General features: G+C 37.5%; 1 protein-coding gene across 1 annotated transcript in view; it reads left to right on the top strand.

Moving 5' to 3' along the window:
* The window catches only part of ROS1 (ROS proto-oncogene 1, receptor tyrosine kinase), a 249,252-nt gene that overhangs the window by 199,584 nt on the left and 31,527 nt on the right, over positions 1 to 18,141 (top strand). The window contains exons 35-39 of the mRNA XM_073627146.1: positions 942 to 1,006; positions 2,364 to 2,496; positions 3,753 to 3,850; positions 7,446 to 7,649; positions 11,738 to 11,872. Of these exons, the coding sequence (XP_073483247.1) occupies positions 942 to 1,006; positions 2,364 to 2,496; positions 3,753 to 3,850; positions 7,446 to 7,649; positions 11,738 to 11,872 (635 nt within the window). The remainder of the gene's footprint in view (positions 1 to 941; positions 1,007 to 2,363; positions 2,497 to 3,752; positions 3,851 to 7,445; positions 7,650 to 11,737; positions 11,873 to 18,141) is intronic.

Below are 18,141 nucleotides of genomic sequence, written 5' to 3'. Positions count from 1 at the left end.
GCAAATCTACTGTGAACTTCCAAGTGTACTGCAAATGCACTTGGAAGTACAGTCGCTGTAGATCTGAGGGGGACATGCAAGGAAAATAAAAACAGCATTTTTGCTTGCACATGATTGGATGATAAAATCAGCAGAGATTCCCCTCATTTCAGATCTTCCCCTCAGATCTACAGTGACTGCACTTCCAAGTGCACTTGTAGTGCAAAGTGGATTTGCCTCTAGTAAATCAACCCCATAGTCGGCAAAGAGCTCCTGTACAGGAGCAATTATTGCCCTTCCCTATGCATTTACCTGCCATTTACCAACACTTACTATAGATGAGTAGCCTTTGTTAAACTTTGAAAATTATGCAACTGGGGTCAGAACTCAAGCACTCCCTCATGTTCAAAATGTGTTAAAGGATGGAGAAGCCTCCTGTATGACTTAGTGCCTCTCGGGGAGTTAAGAGGTGTTTACTACCTGATACAACTTGAATATTACAGACCAGAAATACAGTTAGGGCATCATGAAGAACATCTCCTGCTTATCATCTGCCTTCAAAAATGGCAGGTTAAAGGTCTATATGATAGCAAAAAAGGTTTCCTGGAACCTGCCTGACCCACATTTTATGTAAGGGGTTCTAGAAGTTGTGCAGATGCAGTCTGCTAAAATGGTATGTCTACCCTTGGATGGGATGATCTAAGGACGAAGAGACAAACACCTAACAGGTTCCTTTAGGATTGTCTTTTGATTTTTCTTTATTGAGTGATCAAGAGGGGAAAATCATTTTTAGTCCTTAATAAAATCTATTTTTAAATATGCCTTTTTAGATTACTTGCACCATGGTATATGGCTAAGGGTTCAAACATTGGAATAAATGTGCAATAGCCAAACTTTATAATGTATGTAAATGCCTTAATTTTCATGGTTACCACATTTTTTATTACTGTTGTGTTGAATAGACTCTGAAGAGCGATGCAACTGATAATGAGAAGGTGGAATTTTTGAAAGAGGCCCACTTGATGAGGTAAAGTCAAAGTAAATAACTGCACTTTAAATATAATGTAATTTAAATTGTCTGGTGTAAACTGATAACACTGCAATAAATATAGTTGTGCACATACAAACTACCCAAGAAAGGGAGAATAATTACAGTCAAGACATGGCAAAGGTGCAACATACATCCATGTTAAAATTTAATTTGAGAAATGAAAATGCATTGTTGGCACTTAGTTTGTCTATACCAGGGGTCCTCAAACTACGGCCCTCCAAAGACCCCTGGTCTATACACAAGGAATTTCTCTCTAATGGGTCTCAGGTTTACTTTGGGCAAAGTAGTCCAATTACAGATTACTGATGAAACCTCATATTGCAAGATAACTACAAGTACAATGTTTCTCTATTGAAACAAATTTATATACAGTATTATTGATAGGACCCCAATGTACTAAGGTAATGCAAATAACAGCAGGACACTCCATGTACTTATACAGAACAGACCAAACTGAACCGGGGATATTAGTTTACAGTCTGAATTTAAAGGATATCAGTATGGATCAAATCCATTGCACATCTACACAGGAAATAACAATATATGTAATTAATTCAGTTTTATAAAAAACAGTACATGATCAATAATAACCTATGCTGTGGCATAGTAACTCATGCATTGTTTTCAGTATTCCTGGGACACTAATCAGGAACAAGCATGCAGACCAGGAGGCTCAGTCATTGATTCAGATGCATTTTTAGGAGGTTAGCAATGGATTTCTACACATGTCCCATAGCACACAATGTCTTTATCAAATGTAACATTACTAGGTTTATTCAGTACTGCAATTAAATAAGCACAGGTAATGTACAACATGATGTAAAGGAAATATTTACTAAAAGGCTATGTATTAAATGTATTTTAGTTAAAGTAGAAGTAGGGCCAAAGCTCTTTGGCCCTACTTCTCCTATGGATCACAGGAGTGCAGCTCTTTCTGCACTCCTGTAACCTGTTTTCAGTCACTCAGCTGGTCCAGGCTGGGGAATAATCCCAACTTTACAGTCAGGATCCACCCAGATTCCTGGACTGGCAGCTGACTCACTCTCTCAGCTGCACCACTGGAGAAGACTGAGTCAGCTGCTTCCTCCCTCCTCAGCCCAGCGATTCAGTATACGCTGGAGGGGTAGAGTACAGAGCAGTCACCAGGTCTCGGCTCACAGCAGAGGGGAGAACTGACCGATCAGCATTGTGGATGATCGCTCATCCATCCAATGCTGCATCCACCTAGGTGAGTAGAAAGGTTTTTTGTTTTTTTGTTAACCCCATACTTCTCTTTTAAGAAGAATATAAATGATCACAATAACAACATAACAGTCTCCGACTTTGTGTCCAGTCAGTTCCATCATCCTAATATTCTGAAGCTACTTGGAGTCTGCCTTTTTAATGAGCCGCAGTACATGATCTTGGAATTAATGGATGGTGGAGATCTACTTTCATACTTAAGAGGAGCACGACCAAATACTGTTGTAAGTTTATGTGTTCTGTCCATGTGTTGCAAAGAAATACTTGTCTAAAATATGCCTATGTATGCCATCCTTGTGCGGTTGAAAGTCACAATTGCCCCTCCACCAATCACAGAATGCTTTGCATTCACCGAAAACAATGCAAGGCGCTTTGGGAATGGACAAGCTACATAGATAGTGACATGCTGTAATCTTAACTTTCAGTGCCAGATGTTAGGCTCTGACCATACTGTACTGTTCATTTATTTTTACAGTGAAAATCGCGAAAAAATATTTCTGGCTGGAGTTCAGCATTAACATTCTAAACCCTAACTAGATGATGATATATCAAATGTATGATATTTATATATCTGATATGTATCATATATTATAACGTAGCATAACAATTGGCAGATTTTTTTTTTGTAGTAAAACTGTGTTTATTAAGTTTTCTTTTTTTTTATGCATCTCAGTGCTGCTAATTTCTTACAGCCACCTTCAGGCATTTTTTGTCTGCATACACCCTCTCCTATCCCTCCTACATTAGCTGCACATCCTTGTCTAGGACCGACTTTTTGATAGTTACAACAGTAAACCATGCATGCGCAATATGTTTTGGCACAGCTGCCTGTAGCCTTGACTAGTGGCTAATCATGTTGTAAAGTGCTGCACAAACTGTTGGCGCTATATAAATCCTGTATAATAATAATAATAATAATAATAATAATAATGTGAAAAGATGTCAATGCAGGAGCACAAGGGGAAGTCAGTGACAGTGCATTGTCACTCTATAACAGGTGGTGCCTAAACAAGGGCCAGCATTGGCAAGAATTCTTTCACTAAAAGTTGCATATTTATAAATATTCAACTTTAACTTTTGAAGTTACATTAACAATTTAAAGCTTAGATGAGATTTTAGTGATAACGTTTAGATCTATTTTAAGTAGAATTTTTTTTTTTTTTTTGGTATCACATGAGATCTGTAATTTAGTTGAAAGTGTAATATTTATGTTAGCTACATTCCAATCTTGTCAACATGATGCGTTTTAATTTTGACTTCCGTTGAACTACACTAAAAGTAGTTTAGTTGCTATTAAGATGCATGAAGCCTGGTGATGACAAGCTAGAAAAAGGAAACCTTTGCTTACGCTACCTCTTACTATGTAAAGAGTCCAAGTCATAAATCATATATAAACTGGCATCATAAGAATGTTGTGTGAACATTAGTCAGTTAAATGAAAGGCTGGTAGCTTTCACTGTTCTCCTTTCAATTCTTCTAGTATGAAGACCCACTGCTTTCTTCCATGGATCTTCTTGACATATCACTTGACATTTCAAGAGGTTGTGCTTATTTGGAGAGATTACATTTTGTACACAGGTACTACTTTTGATGCTGTAACTATGACTTTTTCATTTTTCTAGATAAGTAAACAGAGCAGTAGAAAAATTGTTGTAATTATCTGGAGATAAATACGAACATATGCAAAATAACATGTTACGGTTCTAGTCAGTACTTGTGAAACTACATACATACTGTGTGTAAAGCCTCGTATGATTGTCCTTTAACAGACTGTTGTCCGAAGTTCTTACTGTTAGTACACTCCTTTCAACAATTGTTTTCCAATTTTCAGCCAACAAATGTTGGATGACAGGCTAGTAAATTTTTGTCAAACGACAGCTCCACGTCAGATTTTCGGATGGTCAGTACACAAATCTGTCACACAAAAGTCAAAAGTACAAACACGCATGCTCTGAATCAATGCTCACCAAACACAAATTTAGCAGAAGGGGCCCAAAGGGTGGCACTCAAGAGCTGAAATTCCTCGTAGTAGGTCACTACGTTCGTGTTTGTGGCACGACAATTTGTGTAACGTTAGTATGCAAGACAAGATCCTGGCACACGCCCTTTTGACAAAAATCAGACGCTCAGTTGTCCAACAGTCGTACCGTGTGTATGCGTGCTTTACACAGGTTTACTTTCTGCTTAGCAGTCAATCCCCTGGGATGGAGAACACCTGACTTCAGTTCACAGCAGTTGGAGATCTGCCAGCTGAATACTAGACCTACCAATCCTTACAGGTCACGGATGGAGCTCCAACCTCAGGACCTCACAGCAACATAGCATTAATTATACCTTGACTCCCAAGTTATCCAACACAGGTACCCAAGGTCCCAAATCACCTTGGGTGGGACCAGTGTGTGTGAAAATCATCACCCATGCCATTGCACCCTCAGGGACACAGAGTAGCAACTAGCCTGGTAGAACCAGTTAAGCCACTTCACCCCCGGAAGGATATACTCTCTTCCTGCCATTTTTTGCGATACGGCACTGCGTTGCTTTAACTGGCAATTGCGCAGTTGTGCGACGTTGTACCCAAACAAAATGTTTTTCCATTTTTCCCACAAATAGAGCTTTCTTTTGGTGGTATTTGATCACTTCTGCGGTTTTTACTTTTTGCCCTATAAACCAAAAAAGAGCAACAATTTTGAAAAAAAAATATTTTTTATTTTTTGCTATAATAAATATCCCAAATGAAAATAAAAAAACAAATTTCTTCATCAGTTTAGGCCGATATATATTCTTCTACAAATTTTTGGTAAAAAAATCTCAATAAGCGTATATTGATTGGTTTGCGCAAAAGTTATAGCATCTACAAAATAGGGGATAGATTTATGGCATTTTTATTATTTTTACTAATAATGGCAGCGATCTGTGATTTTTAGCGGTACTGCAACATTGCGACGGACAGAACGGACACTTTTGATACATTTTTGGGACACTTGACATTTATACAACAATCAGTGCTATAAAAATGCACTGATTACTGTATAAATGTCACTGGCAGGGAAGGGGTTAACACTAGGGGGTGATCAAGAGGTTAAATGTGTTCCCTCAGTGTGTGGTGTTCTAACTATGGGGGGATGGGACTGACTTGGGGAGGAGACCGATGTTTAGTTCCTATATACTGGGAACCACAGATCAGTCTCCTCACCTCTGACAGAATGTGGATTTGTGTGTTTACACACACAAATCCCCATTCTCGCTCTGTCAGGAGCAATGGCGGGTGCCCTGCGGACATCGCGGCCGCCGGGCACGTGTATTGGCTCTTTAGGAATGCGGCGGGTGTGCGCGCAAGCACCCCTTATATACTCCTTAAAGCGCCTACCGTACAGCTACGGCGATTCGTGCAGGAGTGCCATTCTGCCGCCGTTATTTGATGGCGGTTAGACGGCAAGCGGTTAACTAGTACCCCTACCAGAGCCCTAAACATTACAGGTGTCTGCTTTCTCTTCTTCATACACATGTTCTTCCATCAAGAATACTCCCCAGACAAATAAATGAATGTCCACACAGGATTGCCATTACCTTTTATCTTTACTTGTATACAATAAAATTACAAAATTCGAAAGCAGAAAAAGGATTTTCCCTTTTCATTTCTTCCCATAACTGAACTCCATAAGGAGACGTTCAAGGTGCACACAATTTGTAGTGTTCTTCTTCCAATGAAGGGGCTAATGATATGCCTCTCACATATTGGCTTTTGAACAAAATCACATATAGTGAATTTAATCTAGGTTCATAAATGTGAGCTTATGTGTATGTGCACTTACTGTTTTCTTTTCATCTTTGAACTTTTATAAAACAAATACAAATTTCCAGGAGAGTGACCTAGTGCCCCAAACACACTATGTTTCCATTGGGAGAAGACAGTGATTATAACAAGAGAATGTGGCAGGCTGGATTTACCCAAGTTAATTGATCGATCAACTTGGTACATTCAGTCTGCCAATTAGCAGTTTCCAATCTCGGACGGTTCCTGCCGGTTCTTGCTATGTACGCCTTGTGAGCACAGACACTTAGATTAACAAATGGCATACAAATAAATATTTAAATATATCTATAAGGGTTCAACTCTGACGTGTTTGTTATGTAAGTGGCAGCTTTACAAAGTGCTTATCCCAGCATAAAACATTTCTGCAAACAAAGATCTGTTACGTTTCAACACGTAACCTCATCTCCTCCCCTCACATTTGGCAAGCAGACTGAGGAAAAAAAGAAGTGACTGGCGAGCTACACGCAAACTCTACACTGTTCTCACCTGCAAAACCTATTTATTCTAAAATAAGGGATCAGTGCTTAGGAAATTAATTTCTAAATTATCTGTTTTTGCACTGGGACTGTGAAGTAAAGCCCCAATCATTATAATGAACAGAAGAAAAATATGCCTACAGGAGAGAAAAAACTTTCACAAAGGACTCTCCTTTTTGTCCTGAAGTGTTGTCTTCAACATTATGCCAAGAACACTCAGTAGAATGTGGTAGGCTACAGCACTCTGCATTTTATGAATGACATGTAAAATACAACACAGTATAATGTAATAACAGTAATGTCCTGTGGAGTGTGGCTTGCAATATCTGCCCTCCTCTAAATTAGCCCTTCATGTCCTTTTGACTGGTTGTCTCTATAGCACCAAAAAGCACCATTTTCAGATAAACTGCATCTTCACTTTTCTCCTCATAATGATTATTCCAGAAAATGTGCAAATCACAAATGTGTACACGAAGAAGAACCAGAAACCAGTTATTTTATGTCCTGGTGATATATAACTTGTAAAAAAATATTTCTAGTTACTTATGTAGACCATACTACCTTAGCTGCATATCTCCTTACCGACAATGGTGCACGGCTTTTTTCTCTTTTAAAGAATATTGTTACTTAGCACATACATAGATGAATGAATGATGAATCAGGTTGGTGTGCTAAAGAATACATTTTTTTTCATTGTCAAAAATCAAGATTGATGGTAGCTTTTTACATTAACACTCCTGAGCCACGATAGCTCTTGTCCAACCTACATTACAAAAATTTGTTACAGTATAATGTTAATTTCTATCTAAAAGCATTTGCATATCTTTGTCCACTGATTCATTTTGGATCATTGTGCTCATTATGCATTTTGACTGTTTGTTAGAGACTTGGCTGCCCGCAATTGCTTGGTATCGGTGAAAGAATACAAAGACCCAACAAGAACAGTGAAGATTGGGGATTTTGGACTTGCTAGAGATGTATATAAAAGCGACTATTACAAAAAGAAGGGAGAAGGACTTCTGCCTGTCCGATGGATGGCTTTGGAAAGTCTTATTGATGGGATCTTCACCAATCGCTCTGATGTATGGTGAGTTTTACCACCTCAAAATGTGAACTTATTTTAGAAATAAAAAGGCAAACCTTCATATATATATATACAGTTGTGCTCATAAGTTTACATACCCTGGCAGAATTTATGATTTCTAGGCCATTTTTCAGAGAATATGAATGATAACACAAAAACATTTCTTTCACTCATGGTTAGTGTTTGGATGCAGCCATTTATTATCACTCAACTGTGTTTACTCTTTTTAAATCATAATCACAACAGAAACTACCCAAATGACCCCAATCAACAGTTTACATACCCTGGTGATTTTTGCCTGATAACATGCACACAAGTTGACTTGACACAAAGGGGTTTGAATAGCTATTAAAGGTAACCATCCTCACCTGTGATCTGTTTTCTTGTAATTAGTGTGTGTGTATAAAAGGTCAATGAGTTTCTGGACTCCTGACAGACCCTTGCATCTTTCATCCAGTGCTGCACTGACATTTCTGGATTTTGAGTCACGGGGAAAGCAAAAGAATTGTCAAAGGATCTGTGGAAAAAGGTAGTTGAACTGTATAAAACAGGAAAAGGATATAAAAAGATATCCAAGGAATTGAGAATGGCAATCAGCAGTGTTCAAACTCTAACCAAGAAGTGGAAAATTAGGGGTTCTGTTGAAACCAAACCACGATCAGGTAGACCAACTAAAATTTCAGCCACAACTGCCAGGAAAATAGTTTGGGATGCAAAGAAAAACCCACAAATAACTTCAGGTGAAATACAAGACTCTCTAAAAACATGTGGTGTGGCTGTTTCAAGATGCGCAATAAGGAGGCACTTGAAGAAAGATAGGCTGCATTGTCGAGTCGCCAGAAGAAAGCCATTACTACGCAAATGCCACAAAGTATCAATACGCCAAACAGCACAGAGACAAGCCTCAAACCTTCTGGCACAAAGTCGTTTGGAGTGATGAGACTAAAATTGAGCTTTTTGGCCACAACCATAAACACTACATTTGGAGGGGAGTCAACAAGGCCTATGATGAAAGCTACACCATTCCTACTGTGAAACACGAAGGTGGATCGCTGATGTTTTGGGGATGTGTGAGCTAGAAAGGCACAGGAAATTTGGTCAAAATTGATGGCAAAATTAATGTAGTATGTTATCAGAAAATACTGGAGGAACATTTGCATTCATCAGCCATGAAGCTGCGCATGGGACATACTTGGATATTCCAACATGACAATGATCCAAAACACAAAGACAAGTCGACCTGTCATTGGCTACAGCAGAATAAAGTGAAGGTTCTGGAGTGGCCATCTCAGTCTCCTGACCTAAATATCGTTGAGCCTCTCTGGGCAGATCTCAGACGTGCAGTTCATGCAAGACAGCCCAAGAATTTACAGGAACTGGAGGCTTGTTACCAAGAGGAATGGGCAGCTTTAACATCTGAGAAGATAAAGAGCCTCATCCACAAATACCACAAAAGACGTCAAGCTGTCATTGATGTTAATAGAGGCAATACACGTTATAAAGAACTGGGGTATGTAAACTTTTGATCAGGGTCATTTGGGTAGTTTCCGTTGTGATTATGATTTAAAAAGAGTAAACACAGTCAATTGATAATAAATGGCTTCAGCCAAACATTAACCATGACTGAAACAAAATTTTTTTGTGTTATCATTTATATTCTCTGGAAAATGGCCAAGAAATCATAAATTTTGACAGGGTATGTAAACTTATGAGCACAACTGCAACTAGATTTCCAATGTTGGCCTCTTTAGAAAAAAGTTATTAGCTGTCAAAAAATCTGGCATGAAAGCCTTTGGTGTTTAAATTGACGTAAATCTAGGACAAGTACAGAAATATAATAGAAGCGATTTGAGTTATGTCTTGTTAGTGTAAGCAAGACACATTGTATATCTATTCCAAAGCCATATGCTCACACTGCAAATTGGTCAAAACAGCACATATTATGGATCAGTTTAATATGGCCATTACTGCCCATAAGATAACACTGTGCTCACACAGTATATCTGGCTGTATGAACAAATAGCTCCCAGTTTGAAATGAATGAGATTTCTAATATGGTATATTATAACCACAAGTACTAAGATTCATCTTTATAGCTCTACCAAAGAGGAAAAGATATATTTTTGCAATGTAAATTGAAACTGCACTCTAGGAAAAAATAAAAACACCAGCGAATGCAGCTATGTATGTATTGCAAAGTAATTCAAGTCTTTTTTTTTTATTTTTTATTCAACTAACATAAATACTCAAATTTGACTTGGTAACAGTGTCTTGCAATCCCATGTGCAGCAGCACTAGACTAGGAGAGTTAGAGGCAAAACCTGAGCCAAACAGGTACCCTGCATTCACACGTTCTGACATGGAACATGCTAACAAAAGGAAAGAGCAGAGAGATAACCTGATCATTCCATTGCTACTCCTTCACTGTCCAGTCACAGGCAAGGGTAGGGAGTTGACCAGGATGCGTTGCTTAACTGCAGCAGAGGAAAGTCAGGTCCCAAGCTGGCTGTGAGGTGACAGTGCTGGGTAAACCCCAGGACTGGGTGGACAGAAATTCTTTGGTAAGTAAAGTAACTCCTACATAGTTCCTCAGATGCCAATTTTTAACAATGCTCTGGTATTTTTATGATCAGATTGAAGTGAACAGCTACTTTATCAAGTTTGACTAAAAATTTTTTTTTTTTGAGTATGCTTAGCTATGTTATCAAAAATCCAAACAATTTGGAACTGTGAAAGGTAATATTTGCTTTGCATCTGCTGCTTAAAACCCCCCTGATATACATTATCATCACTTCTTGTTCTCTGTGACAAGTGGACAGTGATCAGGGCAAATTTAGGTGATGACCTGATAGGTGCAAGGGATGTGATAGATACAAGCATCACTTGCAGTGTTTAGGCAAGGATCAGGCCAAGTACAGGAAAAATACCAAATGTAGAGGTTGCAGCTCTGCATAGAAACCAATCCGCTTCCAGATTTTATCATTAAAGCTTAATTGAACAAGCTGAAGTTAGAGCTGATTGGCTACCATGCACAGCTGCACCAGATTCGGAGTCCTCCGGTTTTAGTAAATCCCCTCCAAAGTGTGTGTGTCTGAGCCTGGAAAGCCCTCATTATCATATACATAGGTTTTACAAGTTATATCTATTTTGTGAGAGTGGGCCTGTAACTATTCATGTGCCACAACCTCATGTCGGCAGAGTCTGAAAGAGGATTGTAAATGAGGACCGGCACATGACTTGTCACCTGTCACTTTCAGTAAGACATCTGCCTGTCTGTGGTCAGCTTTAAGCTAAATGAATGTGGATGTATTGTACTCCATTCTTCTGTAAGATTCTTGAAAACAAACGAGAGACAGCTGAAGCATGGGGCGCGGAGTAGGACTGCTATTCTACTATTATTCTCTCTGAAATATGCATTTGTTGCTCACGTAACTCACAGAATCAAAGAAATACAAAACATGTCTGTTGTACTGCACACTGAACGAAACGGACCTCCAAATTATTCTGCTTATTTTCCTACCTTAGTTTAATTTCATCCTTGTTCTATGCAAGCAGCAAATATATTTTTGCATGAGGAATACCCTAGATTTATATTCAATTTTCCTTTGCTTACCTGTGTAAGTTTTTTTTTTCTAATTCAAATTTTGCAGTTCAACCAGTAGACAAATAAATAAATAGTGTAATAAAAATCCACCAATATACAGAATCATATACCCACAGTTGATCCAGAGGAAGACAAAACAGATCCTATAAAGTATGGTCCAATTTGCTCCAGTGGGGGGGGGGGGGGTTAATAAGTTCCTTCCTGATCCCCCAGAAAGCAATCATATATTGCCTGGATCAACAATCACTGGTGTTAGTACCTTTAAATGTTCAGTAAGGCAGAACCTGACAAGATTTTTTATATATTATCACATATTGATATGATTATTTACATTAAGCTGTTATTGCTCTATTTCAGGATAGGTTTATAGTAATATATCAGGCACAGTATTACATATAACAATATAATTTTGGAATATGTTTAATATACTATAAGAACTTTTTCTCCCAGCTGATGTTAAGCCATTTTTTTAATATTTCTATTTCAGGTCTTTTGGGGTTCTCTTGTGGGAGCTCTTTACATTGGGTCAGCAGCCTTATCAAGGTTATTCAAACATGGAGGTTTTACATTATGTACGCTCTGGAAGGAGAATGGATTCTCCTGATAACTGCCCTGATGACATGTAAGTAGAAATTTTTAAATCATTATACTAGTACCAGTGCAAGTTTAAAGCACCATTACTACTATGGTGCAAGTTATCGTAATGTAAAGAATCTAAATAATACCACTTGGAGTTTGCAATTATCTTCAGTTTCACTAAATTCTGATACTCATGTAAACATCTTATGTACAGTGTACAAATATGACTAAAATATTTGCTGGCTCTTTAAATTAAAATGAAATATCTGGCACTAGGCTAGTTTCCACTGTGAGTAAAACAATTGTTTAAAAAAAAAATGAATATGATCACTGCATGCATTCTAGGGAAGCTGCCCTGTTATAATACCATAAATACTGCTTCATAACTCAGTGGGTAGGCCTGTATATGAGCCACCCTTGATATTTGGAGCTATAAGATACCTACTAGAATATTGAATGACTGGTTGAGTGTACAAGGGCTACTTTTGTGTATGCATATGGTTACTGTTTGATCACCCTCATTGGCTCTTGCACAATATAAGGATTTGGCAAGCATGCAAACACATATCTTTCAGATTGGATGGTATCCTTTCTTTAATTTCATATCTTTCAGATTTGTCCTGGGGAGAGAAATGTTGGATGGTCTCCCCCTGCCCCTGTATAGACAGCTCAAATGATGTTATTGAATGAATATTTAGGAGATCTCTTTTGAAAGATGCAACCCAGGTTAATAATGAATTGAAAGTTATGAGACATAGTGGAGATGTGTTACTCATTACTGCCAATGTCTCATCTTTGTGTACTATTGTCCCAAAAATAAGGGTTGTTAGGCTACTGAACATTATTTGAATTTGAATGATTCTCTGCCTCTTATACAGAAAGAGTATGCATTGAAATTACTTTTGCTATGGAACATAATTATTTTTGGTACAGGGGGACCTTTTATTTACAACAAAGGGCATAGCAACGGGAGCAAAATCTGCTCCCAGCCTTGCAAACTTATTAATGGCTTGGTGGGAGGAAGGTGTCATTTATGGTAACCCCTATTCTTGAGTTGTTTTGAAGGCAATGTATTGATGACGCCCTCCTTATATGGAGGGGCGACCTTGATTCTCTACATAACTTTATAATCTGCCTTAACAGTAACAATTGGGGTATAAGATTTACCCATAAATGGAAAAGGGTTTTACTTAATGTTTTGGATTTGGTCATTTTTAGCAAGGGGGATTATTGTTTGATCAGAACCCATCTATAATAAAGAGTTAGGAAAGGATACATTCCTATAGGAAGTTGCCACTACCCCTCCTGGCTGAAGGCTATTCTGAGGGGACAGTTTCAAAGGATCAGGAGAAATTGCACTTAGAGGGAAGATTATGTGACACAGGTGGCTATTTTAAAACAAGCATGATGTATAAGAATAGTCAATGAATGCTGTCCTTAAAGGGGTTGTAAACCCTCATGTTTTTTCACCTTAATGCATACTATGCATTAAGGTGAAAAAACTTCTGACACTGACTGGCCCCCTAGCCCCCCCAGCCATTGACTCCCACTGCTGTCAATCAAATCCAATGATGCGGCTGCTGGGGGCGAGGCCAAGTCCAGCATTCTGTGTCTGTGCACGCAAATGCTGGACTCGGGAGCTCACCGCAAAGTAACCCCCAGGGAGAGAGCTTCTTCTAGGGGGTTTACTGCGAGGAGGAGCCGCTGTGGGGACCCCAGAAAATGAGTGTCGAGGCCACTCTGTGCAAAATGAACTGCACAGTGGAGGTAAGTATGATATGTTTGTTATTTAAAAAAAAACAAAACGTTTACAACCCCTTTAATATTGAGCGTGATTCTTTGTTAACCTCAAAAGTTAGACAAATGCACCCTCAAAAAAACCATGAATGGTAATTTTTAACTACATTTTCCAATCAGCACCGGCTAATATAGCGGCTGTTAAAGAAGCATTGGAATGCTCTAAAAAGTGCTAAAATATTGGGATATTTCCTACCGAAACATTCCAATGTAATTTTTGAAAAAGCACAAAAATGTAGGGATCAGATTGCTCCCAATATAGTGGAAAGACCTCATAGGGTCTCAATGTTTGGGGGTTTGAAAGGATTTTTCCCTTGCAGGAGGTGTGGTGTATGTAAATGCTGTACTCAAAACCAAGCAGCACATAAGACATAAAAAATCCATGATTTTGTCACATGTTCCACCCATTGTGTTCTTTTCCAGTGCCTGTGTCGGTTGCAGTATGTGGAGAGGACCACACAGGCATTAAATGTAAGAATAGGATAACATATTGCTAATATAAAAAAGGCTTTAAAGGATACAGCTTATCTAAGCATTACTCCTTTCATAATAAACATCCAACCTTTTTAAGATTTGTAGAAAAAAGATAAATTCATCCCCACTGGTGCGGGAGCGCCTCCAAAAGGAAATATTCAGATTTAAAAATGTTGAGTGGGACATTGGCAGTTGTATCAGTAACAGATTCCAATACAGTATTCTGCCCTCCTTTTAGTACAAAAAGAAATGTTCCTTTTATTTTTTAGAAGTTTTAATATTTTTTTATTTGAGTTTTTATTGGGATTTTACATGTGGGATGTTGATGTTTTATGTTAGATGTAAACAATTAGGATTCACATGCCCCAGACTCCAATGTAATGGCATTTCAATCATGGTTTTAATATTTGAAACTAAAAAAAATGTTTGGAGCTTTGGGAGATTTACTCTATGACAACAACATGATAGTGGGTTTTCTTTAGCCGGCAAGATTTCCCTTTTGTCCACTAGATGGCAATCTGGCAGTACTTTATAACAATTTAAAAAAGTTAAATAAAATATTTTTTTACCGTGTTAATGTGTATTGGTTTTGGTTTTGTGTTTTGTTATTTAGACCGCTCTGTATAATGTTCTCTCATGTGGGAGTTGTTGTGGAGCGTGGATCATCTCAATCCTAACTGATATAACATTGACCATGGAGGTAGTTGACCAGCCCTCTTACCCTGATCATGTCAGTTTAGCGAAGAAACGTGTTGGGCAGGGCCTGGTCCATTATGTCGTCATGCACGGTGGACTGGCGGCAGTATTTTCCCTACATGCTGGTCTCTACATATCTCATGTGAGAGATATTTAAAAAAAAATGCAAAGGTGTTTTAAACGCTACACTATGGGATTTGTCTCTTTGTCCTCCTTATGCTCCATATGAGTTGTGATGTTAGATGCCGAGGCACTGGAGTACCTCTGGAGATAAAGGCTGTGTGTCAGTCAGTTACTTTTGATCCCTTATAATATGAGATCCCATATTTCTGGTAAGGAGTTTGAGCACTCCTGGGCACCTCAAAGTGGACACCTGTGTGCTTTTGGGCACGTCACTATTTTCATAAGAATAAGCGTGTTTGGTTTTGCACAATTGTTTTTTCACATGTTCAATTTGAGACTTGCACTATAAGCTATTTTGCACTGATTTTTTTAAATAAATAATATATATATATATATATATATATATATATATATATATATATATATATATATATATATATATATATATATATATAAAATTTATATTTTTTATATATTTCTGATATTTCAATTCTTTGGAATTTGCAGCTCTGTTTTCACTGACCTTATTGTGCTTAATGAGGATGTTGTGATTGTTTTTTTTTTTCTAATTTAATTTAAAGAGGTAGTTCAACTATTTTATTTTAAATACAACTTTCCATATAGTGTTTTCCTAATGTTTCTAAAAACTGGTGCTATACGTTGGATGGTGGCTTGGTGCTACACATTGATTGACTGCTGAGACATTTCTAATTTAACACTGGCATAACATTGCCAGCTCATATCTTTCAATTGTGCATTAATTGAGACCTGTACTGCTAACTCTGCAGTGACAAGGAAAACAGTTAGCTGATACTTTGACTAATTGCTGGTATATTCTTATAAACATCTTAAACTTATATATCAAATTAATATATTTTGTCTTGTTTCTTGTACAAGTTAAACATTTCAATGCACTGTATACCTCACTGAACTAGATTAGCTAGTACATTTCACGTAATGGTTTACATGCGAACACTTGACATTGTGTTTTTTGTACTGTTCTTGTAATACTTATGACTTACCTACTGTACCGAATGTTCATTTCACCATTTCATTAGCAATGAAAGCAAAATCAAGTACCAATCAGTCTTTCTGTACTGCAAAGGAAAAGATGTGTTTATAAAAAAAAAATAAAAAGACCCCTCAGTCTTTAAAAATAAACCTAACCTAGCCTGTTGCCTGCGGAGCCCAAGGCTGGCTTATAGGGGTAAGCTGCTTAGGTCATTATCCTTCTTTTTGTGGGATTGACCTAGCACTCAGCGCCTGTATGTTGCTTCTGTCAGTTAACTACATTGTCTGTTGCCACTACAGCCAGTTATTAATGGAAGTGTTGAATTCTTTAAATTCCATTTATCTAAACATAGTTCTGAACATGAAGAGCTGAGGAAAGGGTCATTAATCGTTTCTTATTTCTGCTTCACTATAGCAGATTGTCATTTCCTAAACTATCCATCAATGATCAGTTTAGGGTTCAACGATGAGAAGTGCAAGCCTATTAGAAACCTTGGCAGTTTGTATATGGCTATTTATTAAGAATGAATGAAGTTAGCTTGTAGACTTCACTAGAAGGAATATATTTTCCTAGGAGATTGTAATGCAATTTATTGGACAGTTTTTCCTTGCAATTAAATAAGTAAACTATACAACTTTTTTTTTTTTTTTTTTTTTTAAATAACAGGAATCAATGAAATAATTAAAAAATGACATGACCATGAATAGATACAAACATTATGTGTACACTATTTAAAAAAAAGAAAAAATGTTCCACATGATAAATGCTGTGATAACTTGCAATACCCTTCACCTTAAAATAAGACTGTACAAAACAAGCGCTGCTTTACCTGCCTTATGTAACATAACACAAAAATATAACAAATTAATAAATTATTACAACAAAACATTGTCACAACATTGTATGTGTCCAAAAAATGTTCCAATGTTCATTTGTTCTACGTTGCAGATTATGCAGTCCCATTATATAAACCCAGATCCCCAAATTAGTATAAAAGGAAATTCCATCTTATGGCATATTGTTTCCAAACCATGCAAACCATTGCATTGTAGTGTATATATACTGTATGTGAAAGCGGAACTAAACCCATCAATTTAGCGGTTTCCCAAAACAGTTACATTCAAGGCATGGCACAGCTGCCTCTGCTCTCAGCTAAACCGTGCAGCCATCAAATGTCTGGTGTCATAACTGGTCATATGTACAGCACCACTGCAACTACAGAACAAACAGAGGCTAAGATGGCAGCTTCCTTGATTGTAAAGGACAGGAGGGTTTAGTTCAGCTTTAATTAGCAAATGAAGCTGCAAGTAGGTATAAGAATAATTACATAGCTGGACCCATTTTGTTATTGTTTCCCGAAAACGTGAAGCTCTTACTTCTAGAACTTAATGCGAAGCAGCCTGGAACTACGAAAATCACTCATGGACCAGTAATACTGATTTATTGCCAGTGTGTAAGAGATACAATTATGATCAGTGGGATGTTTCTATTTTAAACTCTTGAGAAGGAAAGCAGAAGTTTCACTACTTTGAGCTGTTTGCCCGCTAAATGCAGTAAAATGTGGGAGCTTGGTACAGGGAAGAAAAGGGTATAAAGCTGAATCCTCTAAGTCTTTGTACTTTGATCGTTTAATAATTTAAGAACAGGTACAAATTCCCAAATAAACTTTTGAACCAAGAAAAACCATCCTTTAAAGGCCTTGTGTACACTGCTGGCTCAAAAAATCAGTGTTTTGAGGCATACAGGCTTTTTTTTTTTTTTTTTTTGTACTGATCTAAATGTAGCCCATTGTTCTTAATGTGCCAGTACACAAGGGCATGTAAAGATGCACTATGTATAAATGAGTAAAATAAATCTGAGTTGCCGGTCAGTATTTTATTTGTGTGTGCATGTAAAAGGTTAATTTGAAGAGGTTAAAATTCCATTCTGTTAGCTAGAAGTTATTTTACTTGTGTATGTGCATAAGCACAAATATGCGCAAAATAAACATAAGAAATGTTGGCCAGGAATACTGATGTTTAAACATCAGTACCTTGTGCAAGTACCCAAAATATACTTCCTGACCGTTATGTAGCTAAAATACATTGGTCATATATATACATGATCTTAACTCTTAAAGAGATAGCAGAAGGATACATGACATCTTACAAAATATACATCATACACATTTTTTTCATCTATCTCTGCTACTACACTGAGAACGTATGGAA

The sequence above is a fragment of the Aquarana catesbeiana genome, linkage group LG04, assembly GCF_042186555.1.
Source record: "Aquarana catesbeiana isolate 2022-GZ linkage group LG04, ASM4218655v1, whole genome shotgun sequence".
Lineage (NCBI taxonomy): Eukaryota > Metazoa > Chordata > Amphibia > Anura > Ranidae > Aquarana > Aquarana catesbeiana.
The sequence above is the reverse complement of the archived record's forward strand: the minus strand, read 5'-3'. Positions and strand labels throughout refer to the sequence as shown.